The sequence below is a fragment of the Gymnoscopelus braueri genome (assembly GCF_963280865.1).
Source record: "Gymnoscopelus braueri genome assembly, chromosome: 21".
Lineage (NCBI taxonomy): Eukaryota > Metazoa > Chordata > Actinopteri > Myctophiformes > Myctophidae > Gymnoscopelus > Gymnoscopelus braueri.
This window is the reverse complement of record NC_137623.1, coordinates 25,136,286-25,154,638: the sequence shown is the minus strand read 5'-3', so window position 1 is coordinate 25,154,638 and position 18,353 is coordinate 25,136,286. Positions and strand designations below refer to the sequence as shown.

The 18,353-nt window shown below is 41.8% G+C and overlaps 2 protein-coding genes across 3 annotated transcripts; one reads left to right on the top strand and one right to left on the bottom strand.

The window, feature by feature from the left end:
* Positions 1 to 1,471: 1,471 nt before the first annotated feature.
* Positions 1,472 to 5,531, bottom strand: rpl21 (ribosomal protein L21). Of its 2 annotated transcripts, none has more exons than XM_080417321.1 (6): positions 5,472 to 5,531; positions 4,671 to 4,749; positions 4,519 to 4,580; positions 3,273 to 3,385; positions 2,677 to 2,827; positions 1,472 to 1,594 (listed from the first exon to the last, which is right to left on the bottom strand). In XM_080417321.1, the coding sequence occupies exons 2-6, from the start codon at positions 4,735 to 4,737 to the stop codon at positions 1,505 to 1,507; spliced, it is 483 nt and encodes a 160-aa protein (XP_080273447.1). In that variant the 5' UTR covers positions 4,738 to 4,749; positions 5,472 to 5,531; the 3' UTR covers positions 1,472 to 1,504. The 2 variants fall into 2 exon arrangements, with proteins under 2 accessions (XP_080273447.1, XP_080273448.1); XM_080417322.1 differs by having other exon boundaries at positions 5,486 to 5,502.
* A 1,559-nt stretch (positions 5,532 to 7,090) lies between these two features.
* Positions 7,091 to 13,826, top strand: usp12a (ubiquitin specific peptidase 12a). The gene is made up of 9 exons (XM_080417309.1): positions 7,091 to 7,195; positions 9,107 to 9,187; positions 9,309 to 9,522; positions 11,000 to 11,235; positions 11,442 to 11,518; positions 11,656 to 11,739; positions 12,144 to 12,341; positions 12,552 to 12,630; positions 12,755 to 13,826. Exons 1-9 carry the CDS (start codon positions 7,148 to 7,150, stop codon positions 12,854 to 12,856), a joined length of 1,119 nt encoding a protein of 372 aa, XP_080273435.1. The 5' UTR covers positions 7,091 to 7,147; the 3' UTR covers positions 12,857 to 13,826.
* The last annotated feature ends 4,527 nt before the right edge of the window (positions 13,827 to 18,353 follow it).

The following is an 18,353-nucleotide window of genomic DNA, read 5'->3' as shown; positions in this document are numbered from 1 at the left end:
AGTGTACAAGATTCTTTAATGCATATAGAATCCTTACTATGAAACACACTGCCGCCCACACACACACACACACACACACGCACACACAGAGCTTCATTCTCCCAGCTGCTGCTGCTATCTCTGTAAACCGGTCCTAATTGGTGTAAATATTGGGTAAAGTACCGAGGTGGGATGAGATAACCTATTTGTCACATACCCAGTCAGCCATTCAGCCTCCACTGATTAAACAGCAAATGTCAAGATAGCATAGGGGTGGTCCCCACACACACCACAAGATCTTTATATTGACAGCTCATACACAACACAGTCTGATCAAATAAGTGAGCAAATATTTCTATTTGGAGGAAATGTTGCTTACAATAGAACATTTATAAAAATAGTATGAACAGAAATGTCTATATGGTTCCCACTGAGACCCAGTAATTGATGATTCTTGAACACAGATGCATCCATAAAAGACAACCAGAACAACTCCAAGGGTGATCCGTTCAGTTCATTGAACCTGAGAGCACATTAATTTTGACCAGAATGAGGGACTTAATCATGGTGAATACTGACCTCTACTGGACACTGCACTGCAGGAGTCTACTTCCCAGTCCCCAAAAAGGTGTTCTAGCGAACACCAGTCAGTTCTAGATGTATTTAGTAGTAATACACATCCCATTGTATGCCATCTATTTCAACTACAGTACAGAAAATGTAGCACTGTACCATGTGGGTATACCTAAGACCTACACACTGCTACTGCACCAGTTAATAGTACAGCAAATGTAGTACATAATATATCACACCTAATGAGTGCTCCATTTCAGGGTCAGGGTTCTCTATCTCAGGGGTCTACGTTTTTCAGGCCAAGGACCCCTTAGCTGAGAGAGATGAAGCAGGGACCCTCGCTATATATTGGATTCATGTTAAATGCGTTTTTAGACATTTAATGACTTACACCCTCAATAGTTTAACTTCCTTGGGTGCTTGGTCTGCTTTTTTCCCCCTGCACACCAAACCTCTCTCCGAAAATAGCTGTCAGACGCATTGCGAGTTTGTAGATCTGTTATTTTCAGCAAATGTTTCTCCCACAATAGGGATGCAAGGGTTCGAGTGGTTCTTAATTTTGAAAAAAGAAGTCCCTATCACACAGAGATTTGGCAGCCCCCTGCTCTATCCTAGGCAACACACTATGTGGTATGGTTGTTACAGATGGACTATTCAGTTTATTAGCGCAATAGAAAGCAATTTTACTTAGTGACCAGGAGGAAAATAACCATGTAATATGCTCATTAAAATTAATTCATTAATTACCATAATGTTAAGTAACTTGTTAACTGAAGAAATGACTGAGACTTAAGACTTATGAATTGGGGGAGACAGGAAAATGAGGGCTGTGTATAATAAACATTTTATCTTAGCCAGCAGATTATGCCATGAACTCAATGATAGACTGGGAATTAACAACACAGAACAAAGCAGAGGGTTGTGTACAAACAATTTTATTTTAGCCAGCAGTTTAAGCCATGAACTCGAAGGGAATGGGCTCCAGCACCTGGGGCGCATTGTTCTTGGTGGTGACAAAGCGTGCCTCACGAGGCGCCTGGGGCTGTAGAGAAGATGGAGAGAGCGTGATTAAACACAAGAATAAATATACCAACCAGTGATGTCATAAATATCATCGAGTGCATCAGAATCATGGGGTCCTTAAATTGCAAACCTCTTTAATGCAAACCTATACATCAATGTGCAATGCTATTGCTTGACGAAAATGACTTTCAATTTGAAATACTTTTCTCTAACAACATTTGAAGTTGAAAGGGTTGTGCACCAATGTATAGCCTTAAGTCTTATAGTCAGGGTGCCTTGAAACTCCAGGGTATACAAAAACAAGGGATTTAAGGCGTTGAACCAAGTTAACTCTATGACATTAGATTCCTAGAACCAACAAAAACATATTCAACACTGTCATATCAGCATTCATGTATAGTGAATGCAAAACATGTGCTGGCATTATCAATACTTTACAAAGGTGCTACACTACAGTATATAAAACTTAAGGACCGCAGACCTCTCCATTTTTACGCTGTGATTGGTGCTGATAAACAGGCTTTATTGAGATCAAATATGAATAATTCTACTTTATATTTTATTCTGTAGCCTCATTTAATAATGTACGGTATTACTATAATGGTCCGGACTGGCCAAAAATGTTGCCATCGGTGCATCCCTGATTCAGTCTGCGACTGTGGACAACAACGGAGGGGTGCAACTTGAAGCTGTAGCTTGCGGTGTCAGACAGATGGCTGTGTGTTCCATCTAGGGCAGCTGCTGTGCAAGGTTACAGGGGCCGCGAGTGTCGCAAGAATTCTGGATGCAGAATTTCTTAATTCAAACCTTTAATTTTCACATTCAAACTGTCGGTTTGAATATGGAATATTCATTGACAGCCCTTATCTCTAACATTGTTTTTTTCCCCCCCAAATATGTTACATTCAAATCCCTCTTTTTGTGGCATGTGCTCAAAGACAGAGTAATAGAAGATGTATCTCCAAGTTAATTAAGTTCATGGTGACAAAAGCGGTCTGGTTTCTATGTCTCCCATCCTTCAAGTGAGAATGAGAGACAGCTTCCTCATGCTAATTGGAGAACAAAGGCTAAACCAAATAACATCCTGGCATTCCGTCCTACCTGACGCTTCAGTTCCACCCAGGTACCGTCCGACTTGGCATCGAGCTTTCTCTTCTCGTTTGTCTTCACACGCTGCAGGAAGCTGTCTCTGCTCTTTGAGTGCTTCACATGCTCAATGCGCACATTAATCCTCTTGGCCAGGATCTTGCCCCTGCAGGATGGAGAAATCAAATTAGCTCACAAAATCACACAAGCAGAAAAATAGAGAACTACCATTGTCTTTGTAAATGCTGCGATCTCCAGGAAGATGGTGGTTCAACTGCATCGATGTGGGATGTTATTGATTATGGTCAAAAAAAATATATAGTCAAAATGAAATTGAATGAAATGGCATTTCCTGGAGTCTTGTGTTTATTATTGCAGTTTTGTAAGTATAGTCTCTAGAAGTGTATCCTCATTGCAACCCCAGTTCCAACATCAGTTAGGCTGGAGTACTTAAGGACAGATGCTCTGCCCCACAAGAATGACCACTGGAGGACATAGACAGCCCTGGCGGCAAAGTGAAGATGGGGGTTCTAATCCAAATGTCAATCAAATGTTAGCTATATGTACGCACCAATATACAACACAGAAATCTAAAGAAATGTTCTACTTACTTGATCTGCTTGTTGACAATGACACCCAGAGCATGTTGGGTTACATTGTAAACACGTCCTGTTTTGCCATGGTAGCACTTGTGAGGCATACCCTTTTGAATGGTACCGGTGGCCTGGAGAGTCACAAAATGACAAAATGTCAGTGTACCCATTTAATCTCTTCTACTATCTTGAGCTCAACATAGAGCCTACAAATGAAATAAATAAGCACATCATGATTTGCCAAGTCAGATATATACACACATTATACAGGGAAGTTAGATATGTGTCTGCGTCTCCCGTAGTAGTCAGAAAGGACGTAGCAGTAAACTCACTATCCGTGCTAAACCATTAAACCCTCTGTTCCCTGAACGTCACATAAACAAGACAATTCAACTCATGAGCGTGTGCCGAGGTTGCATGAGACAATCGTGAATGGGATAGCTTGTTGCCTGCATCTCACTCCCTGCCTGCTCACCTCAACATTACTTGGTGCGTCAACTAACATTATTATTATCTGAAAAGACCTTTATGTAGCAGGCGGCTTACCAAACTCCACCGTTTACCGCAAGCGACTCTGGGTATGTATAACCTTAAATTCTATGGGAATTCTTTATATTAAGAAATACTTTCTTAATTTCCCCTCTGGGATTAATAAAGTATTTATATTATACTCAATTCCATTGACAGCCCTCTTTGTGAGATGGAAAAGTGCTGATTGTATTTGATGAAAGGTTTTTATTTTTGTCTCTGCAAGCTTTGGTTCACAAGTCACAACAACCCACTGCTGTTATTAGCAACTTGCTGTCAATAAACTGCACTAAGCAATGAATTCTTCCAAGTGTTCTTTTCCTGTGTTTTACCCCTGCATTACATGGCATGTAAGAAAAGTTGTTTTAGGGAGTGCTCATTTTACATCACTCAATGTCCTGCATATCATTGATTTCAAAATTGCATACGCAGGACAATGTAATACGAAAGCTCCCCAAAAAAATGCTTTATTTTTGTCTGCTCACAGGCGAAAATGAGGTAAAGCAGGTGTTAATTCAAAAGAACAGCATAAGCAGAAAAATTGGCAGAGTTGCTCAAATTGTTCATGACACTTTCTTGCAGAAAAGGGGATAACCCAAGCTGTCTGTGCAATATTAATTACTTTAATGTCATCAAATACAGTCAGATGGGACTTTTCTAATGACCACACAACACATATGTTCCGGGACCAATTACATAAAAACTAACATCACTGCTATTACACAGTCAGTCTTACCTTGATGTCAACGATATCACCCTTCTTGTAGATGCGCATGTATGTGGACAGAGGAATTGGGCCTGTAAGAGAGATTTAACCTTAGTTACTACCCAATGTTGTGAAACCTATACAACCATGTTATTCTTTTAGTAGTTATAAAGAAGACTCACCATGTTTGCGGAACTTCCTTGCAAACATGTACCGGGTCCCCCTCCTCTTGCCTCTGGTGTTAGTCATGATGCCTGATCACTGAGGAAGAACACATGCCAGGTCATTTCACATGATCGATTGAATAATGTATTAACAGTTTGCAGGGGGAGCACAGAGGTACAGATTCATACAAAATGCTAAACGGAAAACCCAAGAAAGCCTATGGGTTGTTTCCATTGGGGTCCTGTGTATTCTTTCATCGAAAAAAAATAGTCCTTGTGCCTTCTTTTAGTAGAATGCAAAATGAAGGTCAATCTAAACTAATCGAATACACTAATGGGACAACAATATAGCTACCAATCACAATAATGTAAATATTACGTGTAGTTTAAATGAAATAACGCCATTCGGTGGTGGCAGTGATAATGACACATGTACGTTGCTTACAATGATAAATAAATAATGACACGTAAGGTAATACATTAACGACATCATAGACAATAAGCGGTGCAAAATCGACTCATTACGTTCCCATTAAATGTGTGCGAGTTGCAAAGCCAGCGTGTTTAAATATGAGGTTGACAGATATAAATGGAGCTTGTGTTTGTCTCTGATTAGCTCGCTAGGCCCACATGTGGAACCAACACGATGCGGCTCCCGACCACTTCTACCGGCATTATGTCTCTTTTAGAGCCGCCGACAGGTTCATTACAACACTATAAGGAGAACTTGTAATTGAAGTGTTTTTATCGGTGCATTTAGGTTAGAATATTATGGTAAAATAAGGTGAAAAGGATGTTTAAACGCGGGGCACATCTTACCCCTGTTCGCTTACAAGATGGCGGGTACGGCGGAAAGAGAGAGCCCAGGACCCCAAGCTCCGCCTTATTAAACCTAGCATCCAGGCCGACCGCGATAGTGCCTGAGTTAAAAGATCACTCTGCAGTGATGGAAGAAGTAGTACTCACATGTTTTACTTAAGTAAAAGTATTGATAAATACTGCAATGTAGAAATACAAAGTCTGTTACAAGTATAAAGTTCGGCATTCAAAATTGACTTGAGTAAAAGTACAAAAGTATTGGTATCAAAATGTACTTAAAAGTATCAAAAGTACGAAGTACTCATTATGCAGAATGCCCCATTTCCCAAGTTTTCAAAGATATAAAATGTATAAAAATATATTGAAATTCGCAGATCTACAAGCTCACAACGCGTTGTGAGCTTGTAGATCTGCGATGTGCAAATAGCCACATTTTAAATAGGGCTGAATTGGTAATAATTGTATGTTTTGTAATAATAATTAAAATCTACAAAGTAACCAGTAACTGAAGTTTTCACATAATTGTAGTGGAGTAAAAGCACAATATTTGCCTCTGAGATGTAGTGGAGTAGAAGTAAAAGTACTGAAATTAGGAAATACTCCAGTAAAGTAAAAGTACCACAAAATTGTACAGTACAGTACTTGAGTAAATATACTTAGTTACATTACACCATTGAGTGTACATTAATTGTATTTAGTTGTTAGTTGCTGTCGTTATACATTGGACGTTTATTTGTATGCACTATGGACACAGTAAAATCACATATAGCTAGCTAAAACCTTTGGGATTCTATATTAAAATCCTAAAAAATCGACTTCCATAACGGTGATACGAATACATCTCTGCTAGCAAATGCCTCTTTCTTTACCGTGACGCACTTAATTTAACCATATTATTTTATTAAGCTACAGACAGTAGTATTTAATAGGCTGCCTGTAGATTAATGCATAACTGGGTTTCATCAAATCATTGCAGCAGAACAGCTCTGGATGGACCATAAAGACACCAAGGATAGACAAGTGACGTCACGAACAATCAGACGTATGTAGCCCTAGTGTAGCCTGTCAATTTTCCGTACTTGTACTTCTACTCCACTACATCTCAGAGGCAAATATTGTACTTTTTACTCTACAACAATTATTTGAAAACTTTAGATACTAGTTACTTTGTAGATTTTGTATGTGTTTTTAGAACACATACATTACCACTTCAGCCCACTTTCGGCTATTTGAAAATGGCCGATCTAAGATTTGTATAAATGTTATACATTTGAAACTTGTGAAATGGTACATTCTGCATAATGAGTACTTTCTACTTTTCGTACTTTAAGTACATCTTTGATACCAGTACTTTTGTACTTTTTACTCAAGTAAATTTTGAAATTCAGACTTTTACTTGTAACAGTCAGAGTATTTCTACATTGCAGTAAAAATCAGTACTTTTTCCACCACTGGTTTCAAGGTCGGAGCCCAACTTTGTTGCACAGCCTAGAAAAAAAACGACGTATTTTCGACGGTTTTCAGGCGCAAGGGTCGCGCGACGACCAGGAGAATCTCGCGGTTGAAGGCCCCCGCGACGCATAGTAATGACGTAAAACTTCCATCCTTGGTATCTTCGCCCCAGGTCCAGCCCTCCTCGCCTACGCGTTGATTGGGTGGAAGATGGCGCTAGCCGAATGGAAATCCTAATGACAGTCTCCAAATTTGCCTCTTTTTGTACCATGGTGAGTACGTGGCATTCGTGCATGTTTATAGTTAAGACTTTATGTTGACGTGACCGCCGCGACGTGGTTGTCGAGTGTTTTTTCGGGACGGTTAATGGTAAATCCCGTTAAGCTGTTGTTGGTTGCTATGCTAGCCTAGCTCTGGTCCATAGCGTTAGAAGGAGTTCTCCTTTAACGCTACGTTACTTTCGATCCGTTGCACACACCCATGGTAGCGCAGCCTGCGCAGTCTCTCGTCTGAAGTCAAATCAAAAATACACTTTCGCTACTCACCAAAACAAATACGGCTTGTTGAAAGCCTACTTTCCTCAGTGGGAACACTCGAAGCTCACGTCTAAAATACACTTTTTGGCCAGAAAAGAAAATATTCCACCGGATGGGGGAAAAAAAATTAGTTACTCCACTGCGCCCCCTAGGAATCTTGTCAATAGAAAAATACCATTGGTCAAATCTGTAGGGGGCGCAGTGGAGTAACTAAAACATTTTTCCATCCGGTGGAATAGTTTATTTTCTGGCCAAAAGGTGTATTTTAGACGAGAGGTGGGGGACTCCGAGTGTTCCCACTAAGGAAAGTAGGCTTTCAACATATTAAAACCGTCTTTGTTTTGGTGAGTTGCGAAAGTGTATTCTGTAGTTTTACTAGAGACGAGAGGCTGCTCTTCCGCTGGGAAGCGCAGCCCAGTAACACAACGTCAGGGAGAAGTCCATCTAACGCTATGGACCAGAGCTAATGCTAGCCCAGCAGTTTCCAATCAGCAACCACCCACTCTTGATCTGTAGTCAGTGTTTAAAGGGCGATCAGCTCATTGATCATGGGCTACTCTCATTGTATTGATCTCACGCAACGACTTGACGCGTTCTAATCCGTTTATTAAAGCCCCCTGCTTGGTGCAACAGCGTGACCGTCGTGCACGGTGAACGGACGTGCACCTGCTGCAGCTGTGTGTGTGTGAGCAGCAACACACAGCTAAACGCAACTAGCCACCCGGAGTTGGCTAATGTGCGTGCATTTACGTTCCCAAACACAACTGGAAGCAGGGGAACATTCACATCTGGGGTTGGGTAGATTTGGTTGAGCCAGCGTTGTTACTTTTACATAATCTATTTACAGTTAGTGATTAAAACAGCTGGATTTGAATTGGCAGCATTCCACATTAAGCTAAGGTTACAAGCGCAACCAATGACGACATGGTTAGCTGCGCAGTTATGGACACGTTCCAGGCTCATTTCTGCTGTCTTGTCTGTATAATGAATGACAGCAATGGACGTTGACTGTTTTAAAGTCAATCATACACCAGGATATGCAGTGACTTCTCAAACATAGAAAACGCGAAAGTGTTGCCACCCTGTCTGACTGCCTGAATTTGTAAACCTGTCTGGGTTAGAAATATGGATGGATCAACCAGGTGACATTTAACTTTCCATCGGAAATATTTTTTGGTTGTCAAATAAATTAAGGAAGTCGGTGGACAACTGGACATTATAGCAGAAATGGTAATAACCATTAATCATCATCAGTTATCTCTTTGTTTCCCCTTTTTAATTTAGAGCAGCCAATTATGTTGACCCCTTTCTTCTCCCAATGTAGTCATTATGCATATATTAACTAGTGTCCTTCCAACACGTGTGTGTTTCCACTGGCTCACCTACCAATGAGGAGCCCCCACTTGAGGATGTAGCATCTTTGTCCTACTCCCATTCAACACCCCCTGCTGACATGTACCCTGTGCCACCCGGCTGCCCCAGTTATCTGATTTTATGTGCTCCCAACAATAGATGACCTTGAGAATGTTAAGCGTAGGCCTGCCTATTTTTGACTTATGATATATAAAGTGCTGTAATTGAAAGTTTTAATGTAGAGAACAGTGTATCATCAACAATCAACAACTCCTGGAATTGTTTTTTCTTCAGGGCGCCAATGCCTCTGCTCTGGAGAAAGAAATTGGCTCCGAGCAGTTTCCTGTCAATGAGCACTACTTCGGCCTCGTCAATGTAAGTTAATTATATACTTTAAAGCTTGAGTGTTCCTGCTTAGCGTGTGTCAGTCTTAATTGACACATATGCACTTGATTAGTCCTCTGACCTCTGAAGTCTGTTGTGGCGCTCTTTTCAGTTCGGGAACACCTGCTACTGTAACTCAGTGCTGCAGGCTCTGTACTTCTGCCGGCCGTTCCGCGAGAAGATCCTGGCATATCGCAGTCAGCCAAGGCGCAAGGAGAACCTGCTCACCTGCCTGGCTGACCTGTTCCACAGCATCGCCAATCAGAAAAGGAAGGTGGGCGTCATACCGCCCAAGAAGTTCATCACACGGCTGCGCAAAGAAAATGGTGAGACACAAAACAAGATGTACACTTCATGAGCTTAACCACTTAAATCCCATGTAAGCTTGTCGATCTGCTATTTAATGTGAAAGCCTTCCCCACAATAAGGATGCTGGGGTGGTTGTGGTTAAGGCAAAGGGTTCTAGTCCTAAGATTATCAGTGTAAAAGAAGAATACAACTTACGGGTGGCAACAATAATGTACTTCAGCAGAAATGTATGGGACAGGTCATTGTTAGAACAACTGCTTTAGTTATTTGCCTTTTGTATTGTCTTTCGGCGGAATGTCTTATCCTGTTGATAGTCACATGCAAGAGAGGAAGCCTCTACTAGACTAGTACTAGTTTCATTTCATCTCACTTTCTTCCTCAGAACTGCTTGGTAAACATGAATGCTAGTATTCCCTAGCAAATTTTGCAAACTCCTTCATCGCTGTGATTTGTACATCACTTGACAAGAATGCAGGCGCGCCAACAGCTAGGCTAGTGTGGCACGCCAAAACAAGCTGCTAGGAAAGCAAGTGCCCGTGGCGAGCAGCCGATGGCCTTTCATATCGACAATCCGAGTTGGCAAGTCGTGATGGACATAATAGGTTATCATCTGTTACAAAACTGCACATACTAGTACTTGACAATGACCTGTGTGTTATGCTGGCCAACATTAGCAGGCTAGTTAGTTAGCTACACAATGTAAACACTGGCTGTAGTGTGCGCACATCAATGTGGAATTGAAACTCTCAAGAGATCAGATAATTCCTTGACTCAGATGCATAACTCATTTCCTGCCAGAATTATTTCAGATTTTTGGCTGTAGACTGCCAGAGATTTTCCATTGAAAAAAAAAATTCTCAGGAGCCGAGATACAGATTTTTTAAGTTTTAAGTTAACAATGAAGTGGATAGGAGTTTAAATCTTTGATATATCATATCTCCTTGGTCTTTGGGTCTAAAAATAAGAAAAAAATGAAAAGAAAAAAAAAAAAAAAAAAAAACTTTTTTTTTTTTTTTTTTTTTTTTAAATAGAACGCAGATCTGCGTCTTTGGCAGCCAGGCGAGAAATTAAATAGAACGCAGATATGCGTCTTTGGCAGCCAATGTGTTAAACGATAATAGAAAGTTTTATTTACAGCGCTCTAACAAGCACACAACATAAACGTACATCATACCCTAGTAAAGCACACAGAAAGACTCCCTCCCTAGCCCTGCCCTGACAGTCAGTTCATAATTAGTCTGAAGTAAAACATTGTACCATTCTCCCATGCATAGTCGTAAAATAAAGGATCTTTCACTCTGGCCAGAATGAGTAGCATTACACGCATTGGGTAAATCAATATGCCTGGCTGCCTTAAGTTCCAGATCTAAATTTCTCTGTCTGGTTACTCTCTCTATCTGAGAGCAGTTTTGACAACTAGCTATGGAAGAGTGCCCATGAGTTCCTGAACTAACTCTCTCTCTCCCTCTCACTATTATTCTCTTTCTTTCGCAGAGCTGTTTGATAACTACATGCAGCAGGATGCCCACGAGTTCCTAAACTATCTGCTGAACACCATCGCTGACCTTCTGCAGGAGGAGCGGAAGCAGGACAAGACCAATGGCCGCCTGGCAAATGGCACGTTGGATTCCCAGAACAACAACAGCAACGCCACCCCTGCGCCCACCTGGGTTCACGAGATCTTCCAAGGCACACTGACCAACGAGACACGCTGCCTCACCTGTGAAACGGTGAGACCCCTTTTCATGTTGGCATCTGATTAGCATTAAACTATATTATGTGTTTTTGTTTGTGCATGTTTTGGATCTTTGTTGTGCCAAACCTCTTTTCAACCTCTTCCTAAATCATGTCGATGTGCTCTGGTTCGACAGATGATGTTTGAGTTGTTGGGATTTTAGTTTTTTCATAGTTTAACGTCATTCAATTTTATGCTCAGATAAGCAGCAAAGATGAGGACTTTCTGGACCTGTCAGTGGATGTAGAACAGAATACCTCCATAACCCACTGTCTCAGGTAAGGCAAATGCCTCTGCATAATGTAGATGGAAATCAGGCACCATGCCCAGTGCTTGATATGCATATTTATTTAGACCCTGGCTGGCTGACTCAAGCTTGCATATTGACAGACATCTTATCGTCTTCTCCATCCAGAGGTTTCAGTAACACAGAGACACTGTGCAGTGAATACAAGTACTACTGTGAAGAATGTAGAAGCAAACAGGAGGCACACAAAAGGTCAGTCTCCATATTTTGTATTTTACGTTTTTTTGTTTCATAAATACATTGTTTTATAAATATTTCTTATACCACAAATAGACAATCTACAAGCTTGTGAGCCTGTAGATCGACTATTTTCACTATTCAAATTATGGAAGATTGTTGCCTATAATGACATATGTAAAATAGGGTTGAAAGTGTGAAAGTCTTGTCTCTGGGTGTTATACATATTTAACCAATAAAGTATTAACAAAAATAACTACACTGGTTCCTTTGGAACACAGGAAAGTCACGGTTTTGGACACGGTTTTCTGACAGCGACAATGTTAATTCCCTACACCTGCTGCTACTGGGCGTTTACATGTATGTGAATACTAAGTTGGACACACTGCCACTGACGCGGTTCTCACTTGTGTGTGTAGGATGCGTGTGAAGAAGCTCCCTATGATTCTCGCTCTGCACCTGAAGCGCTTCAAGTACATGGAGCAGCTGCAACGCTACACCAAGCTGTCATATCGCGTTGTCTTCCCGCTGGAGCTCCGCCTCTTCAACACCTCTGGAGACGCCACCAATCCTGAGAGGCTCTACGACCTCGTTGCCGTGGTGGTGCATTGTGGGAGGTGCGTGTGGGGGCAGTGTACCTGAAAGCAATCACAAAATTGCAACAACAACAACAAAAAAATAGTATATATATATATGGCCTGAACTGCTCCTTGAATATCTGTTTAACTAGATTGTGTGATCTGTTATTGATCTGTCATTCAGGACAAAGTTGTTGAAAAGAAATCTTTGCTTTGCACCACTAATCGACTTTTGTGTTTTCATTCCAGTGGTCCAAATAGGGGTCACTATATTGCCATTGTAAAGAGTCATGACTTCTGGCTGCTATTTGATGATGATATTGTAGAGGTGAGTCACAGCGTGATCACATTTCTATTACAATAATGTGTATTTTGTGTGCGTGTGTGTGTGTGTGACATTCCACTCATGTTATTTGATCCACTAATCCATCGGATGTCTTCTCGTCCTGTAGAAAATTGACGCCCAGGCCATAGAGGAGTTCTACGGTCTCACTTCGGAGATCTCCAAGAACTCTGAATCGGGCTACATCCTCTTCTACCAGTCCAGGGACTGAGAAACGCCTTTCCACAAGGCGACCGGGAGTAAAGCTCTGCCCCCACCCCCTGCCCCCTCCTCCACTGTGGGAGTAGTGGACTATACATACCCTGCCCGCTGCACAGCTGTACTTCATAACTGTGCTTTTTACCAACACAGTGCCGCAGCTCAGCCTCAGAACTTCCCCCTGAACGCCCACCGTCCCTCTCTCTTGTTTTTTCCCCCTGCCCTCTTCTCCTTTTCATCTCTGGCTGGATGCTGCTGTTGCTGCAGGGACAAATGAGCAGTAGTGATTTAACGAATGAACGTTGTATTGAGATTGTTTTTAGGGGGGGTTAATAATGCATTAAACGAGGGTTGTACAGAGGTTCCGTATAGGTTGTAAGAGTGGCGCTTGCTGGTTTTTGCATCGGGTGTTGGGTGAATGGGTATTTAATGATATGATGTAACCTTGGCCCTGGTGTCTTCCCCCCTCTCACACTGTAATGCCTGATTTATACTTAGTTGAGTGCGGGTTGTGAGCTTGTAGATCTGCTATTTTCTGTGCACGAAACTTAAGTGGAAATCAGGCATAACTCTGCAATGAGGTCTTCTTGGCATAAGTCACCTATATAGGACTGGATAGGAGGGAGGGTGAGTGTCCCAACTCTGGGGCACACCAGATTGTGTATTTCTACAGTGTACAGAATGGTATTTGTATAAATATTACAAGAAGATAATATAGACCATGAAAAGTTGTATTGACACTATGGTGCACTTTTGATACCGTTTTGTAGGTGTTGGCAAGTTTAATGTAATTTATACTCCGTACAACGATGTCGCTTGCCAAAAAGATCTGATCTACAAGCTAAGTAGATACGCTCGTTTTAGCAATCGACGCCCTTGCACAATGGAGTATCAATTAAGCTAAAGGGTTTGCTTGAAAAGGCCTGTTGTGAAGCGATCATTTTCTGTTTTAAAGAAAAATAAATAAAAGCTAATAAATTGCAGGCTCTGTGTGTGTGTCTGCCTGCCCACATTTGCGCACTGATGACTCATATAAACTCAACATTGCCACCTAGTGGCTTGGTAGCCAAGCTTGACTTCTGCAACAGGGGCTATTAAGAAAAAATCCATTTCAGACCCACCAGGTTCTCTCTAAAACAGCCTACTCACTGGATAATGCTTTGTCTCAGACAGATGCAAGCATGGCTGTGCCAGCTAACAGACATTTAGTTATTCCGTTTAAAATCGGATTGTTTTCTTCCTATGACACACTGGTGAAGAAAGGAGGTAGCGAAGATGGAGGATGGGAGAGTGTCAGAAAGAGGGGGGGGGGGAGGAGGGTGGTGGTGACACAGATCATCATTACTGTTTATAGAACAGACGACAAGAATAGAAAGCCTTCACAGGGGGGCTTGGCTCGCATCCTGCATCTTATATTGGCATCTCAGCCAGGAGCCAAACGCACCGCACAGCAGGCTTCCAAATGCAATCACTAATCTGAAACTGAGCCAGCAAACATTTGCAGATAAAATGTGATGTGCTTTTTTTCCCTGCCCCATTTGACTCAAATCAAACATTCAACTGGCATACAGTATAAAGGGTTTTATATTTCAAGATCATCTTTCTTTGAAATAATGCTAATATATTATAATGCATAGGCCTACATTATATTATATTGAATGAGAACTCTCTCAGGCTATAATGTGTCCTTGAGACGGCTGGGATGTGGCATTGAGCTGTTCCTAGGTGTGGTGGTTGGGTGGGGGTGGGGGTTTCAATCGGGCTCCTCGTGTCTTGAAGTCTGGCCCGTTTGGGACTCCGACTCCATCACCATCACCACACACGCACATCTCTCTCCCTCCCTCCCCCCTCCCCCTCCTCCTTGCGTTGCTCAGCTCGCTGTTCCTTGCACAGACGCAGTCCACCACCAGTGTTGCCACGTCTGCTTATTATAAGCGACTTTGGGCTTGTTTATAAGGCTCTATGCACAGCAGCCATATTGTAAAGAATTGAAGAAGAAATTGGACCTCTTCCTTACTTCCTGTACCAATGGTGTTACCAATTATACTAAATGAAGGCTCTGCTCCATCTAGTGTAGCACAGAGGTTCTCAAACTCCTTAATTTCAAGGACAATTGGTTCCATTTGTACACTCTCAGAGTTACACACCTGTAAGGGGCCATTTTACCCCCAGAGTGTGTCCAGTGAGTCAGGGGCGCTGACTTTTGTGCGCGACCATGGGGGCTGAACTTGACCACCACTCGCCCCCCCCCCCTTCCCCCCCGCCCACTGCGTCGCGGGCATGTAGGCGCGCGGAGCGCGCGCGATTTTTTTTGCTTAATTAATTCATTAAATGACCATAAAACAACATTAACAACACTCTACCCATCCTTCAGTGTGTCCCATCCTCAAATGTTTTACTTAAATAAAAGTACTTATTTTAGTAGTAGCCTATGCTACTTCTACTCCACTACATATAGACAATTATTGTACTTTTACTCCACTACAATTATTTGATAACTTTATTTACTATAGTTACTTTGTAGATTTTGATTATTATTATTACAAAACCACTTATACAGTATATATACTTTGGCAATTTGAAAATAGCAGATTTGCGATGCGTTGTGAGCTTGTAGATCTGCTATTTTCAAAGAATTTGTATACATTTTACACGTTTGAAAACTTGTGAAATGGGACCTTCTGCATAATGAGTACTTTTACTTTTGGTACTTTAAATACATTTTGATACCAATACTTTTCTACTTTTACTCAAGTACATTTTGAATACCTTACTTTTACTTGTAATAGAGTATTTTTACACCGCAGAATTTATACTTTTGTTTAAGTAAAACATTTTAGTACTTTTTCCACCACTGGTATTCAGTGCATGCAGTGAGTGACTGTTAGTGCACACAGGACGAGGGAGTCAAGGGACACAGCATAGCGACCCTTCATTTCAATAACCCCCCGCCGCGAGCCGTTTCTCTGTCTGGGCTATTGTTCTAGGTGTCAACGGCGCGTTAACACCTATCTGCGCCCCGCTATAGTAATGGTAATAGTAATGGTACTGTAAGTTTGAGCCTGACATCTGAGATTCATGAGGGGGCTGACCAATTGACTGTGGGGGCGCTAGCCCCGACGCCCCCACGTCATCGGCGCCCCTGCAGTGAGTAACATGGACAATATCAGCACCATGACTCTGTTTGACCAGAATGAACAGAGCCTTCATTTGTATCGGTAACACCTGTGAAGGAAGTAAGGAAGAGGTCCAATTTCTTTCCAATATGGCTGTTAAAATGGTGACGCCCCCCTTGGTTTAGGACGCAGTAGCTCGCGGTGTCACTCAATAACATAAACAAATTCAAATGAAACACTTCTTTGGTATTTTAATTTCGCATTTATATAGGTCCCAGTGTAGCTTGTTCATAATAAATAAACGGCCGACATTTGTACTTTAGTACAGTATGGTTTAAGTGTAGCGAAATTAAAAGTGTTTAATTTATAATTTTTTATGTTATTTCTCAATTCTCATGACTTGAGTGACACGTACCGCGCGCTACTGCGTCCTAAGCCAAGGGGGACGTCACCATTTACTACTCTAAGGCGAAAGAGATCTGCTATTTTCAAAAAAAATCATGGGGGGGAAAAGAAGGGAAATGTGGAATAGTTTGGACACAAAATCTTGTATGGAATGGGGGTCCCTGGCACAAAATGTTTGAGAAACACTGGGTTTAAACAACATTGGGGAGCAAGCCCCAAGCCCCAAGTAAGCAACTACACTTAGAAACAAGCCCAAAAAAACCCAACCCGCCGCAAATACCAGCGAGCATGGTATTCTTTTCGCATATGGGCTGGCTGTTTTCTGGCTGCTTATTTCTCTCGCAGAATCTGGCAACACTGTACCACCGCGATGCGCCGTGATGCGCGTCTCTGCTCCATCAGCATCACTGCTGCTCCAGAGAACATCAACATCTTCTGGCCCCTATAGGCGCTGCACCTGCCGCCATCCTTATGAATAAGATGGAGATCCGAGGCTGCAGCCAACAATCCACCTAGACGGAAGGAAGCCTCGGGGACCTCACACAGTCAAGGTAGGCTAATAATGCAGTATATCTGGCGGTGAAATGGGATCAAAAATAAATAATAAATAAAAAGGATCCCGGGCATCATGCACTGGTTTGTGTTTTTTTTGCAGCCTTTATTCGCTGACGTGGAACAACCGCTGAGTGTTTTTTCTCATGCAAGGTGCACTGCGAACCATGCATAATAAGGACCATATGGCGGTTGTTGCGACACGAGAGGCTATTATTTCCATGACGGGCATGCGGTTGGTTGGTATCCTATATGAATGAATGAATGAGGAGGAACGCTTTAGTCCAGGGGTCTTCAACGTTTTTCAGGCCAAGGACCCCCTAGCTGAGAGAGAGAGAGAGATGAAGCAGGGACCCCCACTACATATTATTGTATAACATATAGTTGTATAATGTTTTCGTAGAGTTCATCGATAGCTTCACTTGCTTGACACTACCATCAGTGTACCGGTATGTTGGATTCATTTTAATGTGTATTTTCAGACATTGAACCACTTAAACCGTCAATACCTATTAAACTTGACCTTTCACTCTGTACTTGATCTGCTCTTTTCCCCCCTCTACAACAAACCCAATTGCCGAAAATATTTTTTAAAGCTAAAGTTCTCCTCAGAAAAGGGATTCTAGGGTTCAAAAGGTTAATGTAAAAAAAAAAGAACAAAATGTTTTCCAGTAGGCTAGTAACTCTGAGGCCCCCCAGGGGTCCTGGACCCCCTGTTGAAGACCCCTGCTTTAGTCTGTGGCAGGCTGATAGCACCATGGAATATTGAAAAGACCGGTGAGAGGTTATTGATACCTGTTCTATCTGGCTGCCTGATGGTTGTTGCAGCTTTTCCTTTCTTTTTTCTCCCATTATCCTCCGTTGCCTAATGGCATAGGCCTGCTAGGGTAATATATATTTTAAATTATTTTGAAACATTGAGTGTTTTAGCCTATTTAATGGGCCTCTCTGAATTAAGGCTGGTGTCCTTAAAATCCAAGACGGTAAATTCATCACAGGATAATCTACCTGTTTGGTGAGAGAAGAGAGCTAAATACAATTCGTTTTGTTGCACATTGGGTTTTTTTCTTTCTTGCTTGCTTTCTAGAAAATGTCTAGGCTATTTCTGGCTGAGCTAAAATGGTCAGTCCTTTATGGCAAAGTGATCCTGCATAATGTGTTTACTTTTGTGATACTAACTTTAGTTGGGCTGATGTTAAAGGTATCATGACATTCATTTTCACTTTTTTTATTTTCAATGTTTTATTTGGGGTTTTATGACCTCAATTACACCCAAAAAACCTGAACTTAGAACATTCAGTGGATTTTCTGTGGTCTGGGGTTTTCTGAATAATTAGGCTGAAAAGTAATCTGAGCTTGGCCCTTCGACAGTGAGGTCACAGTCGAATAATCCCGCCCACTCTCCTCCTCGCCCCTCCCCTCCCCTATCCTTTCCTT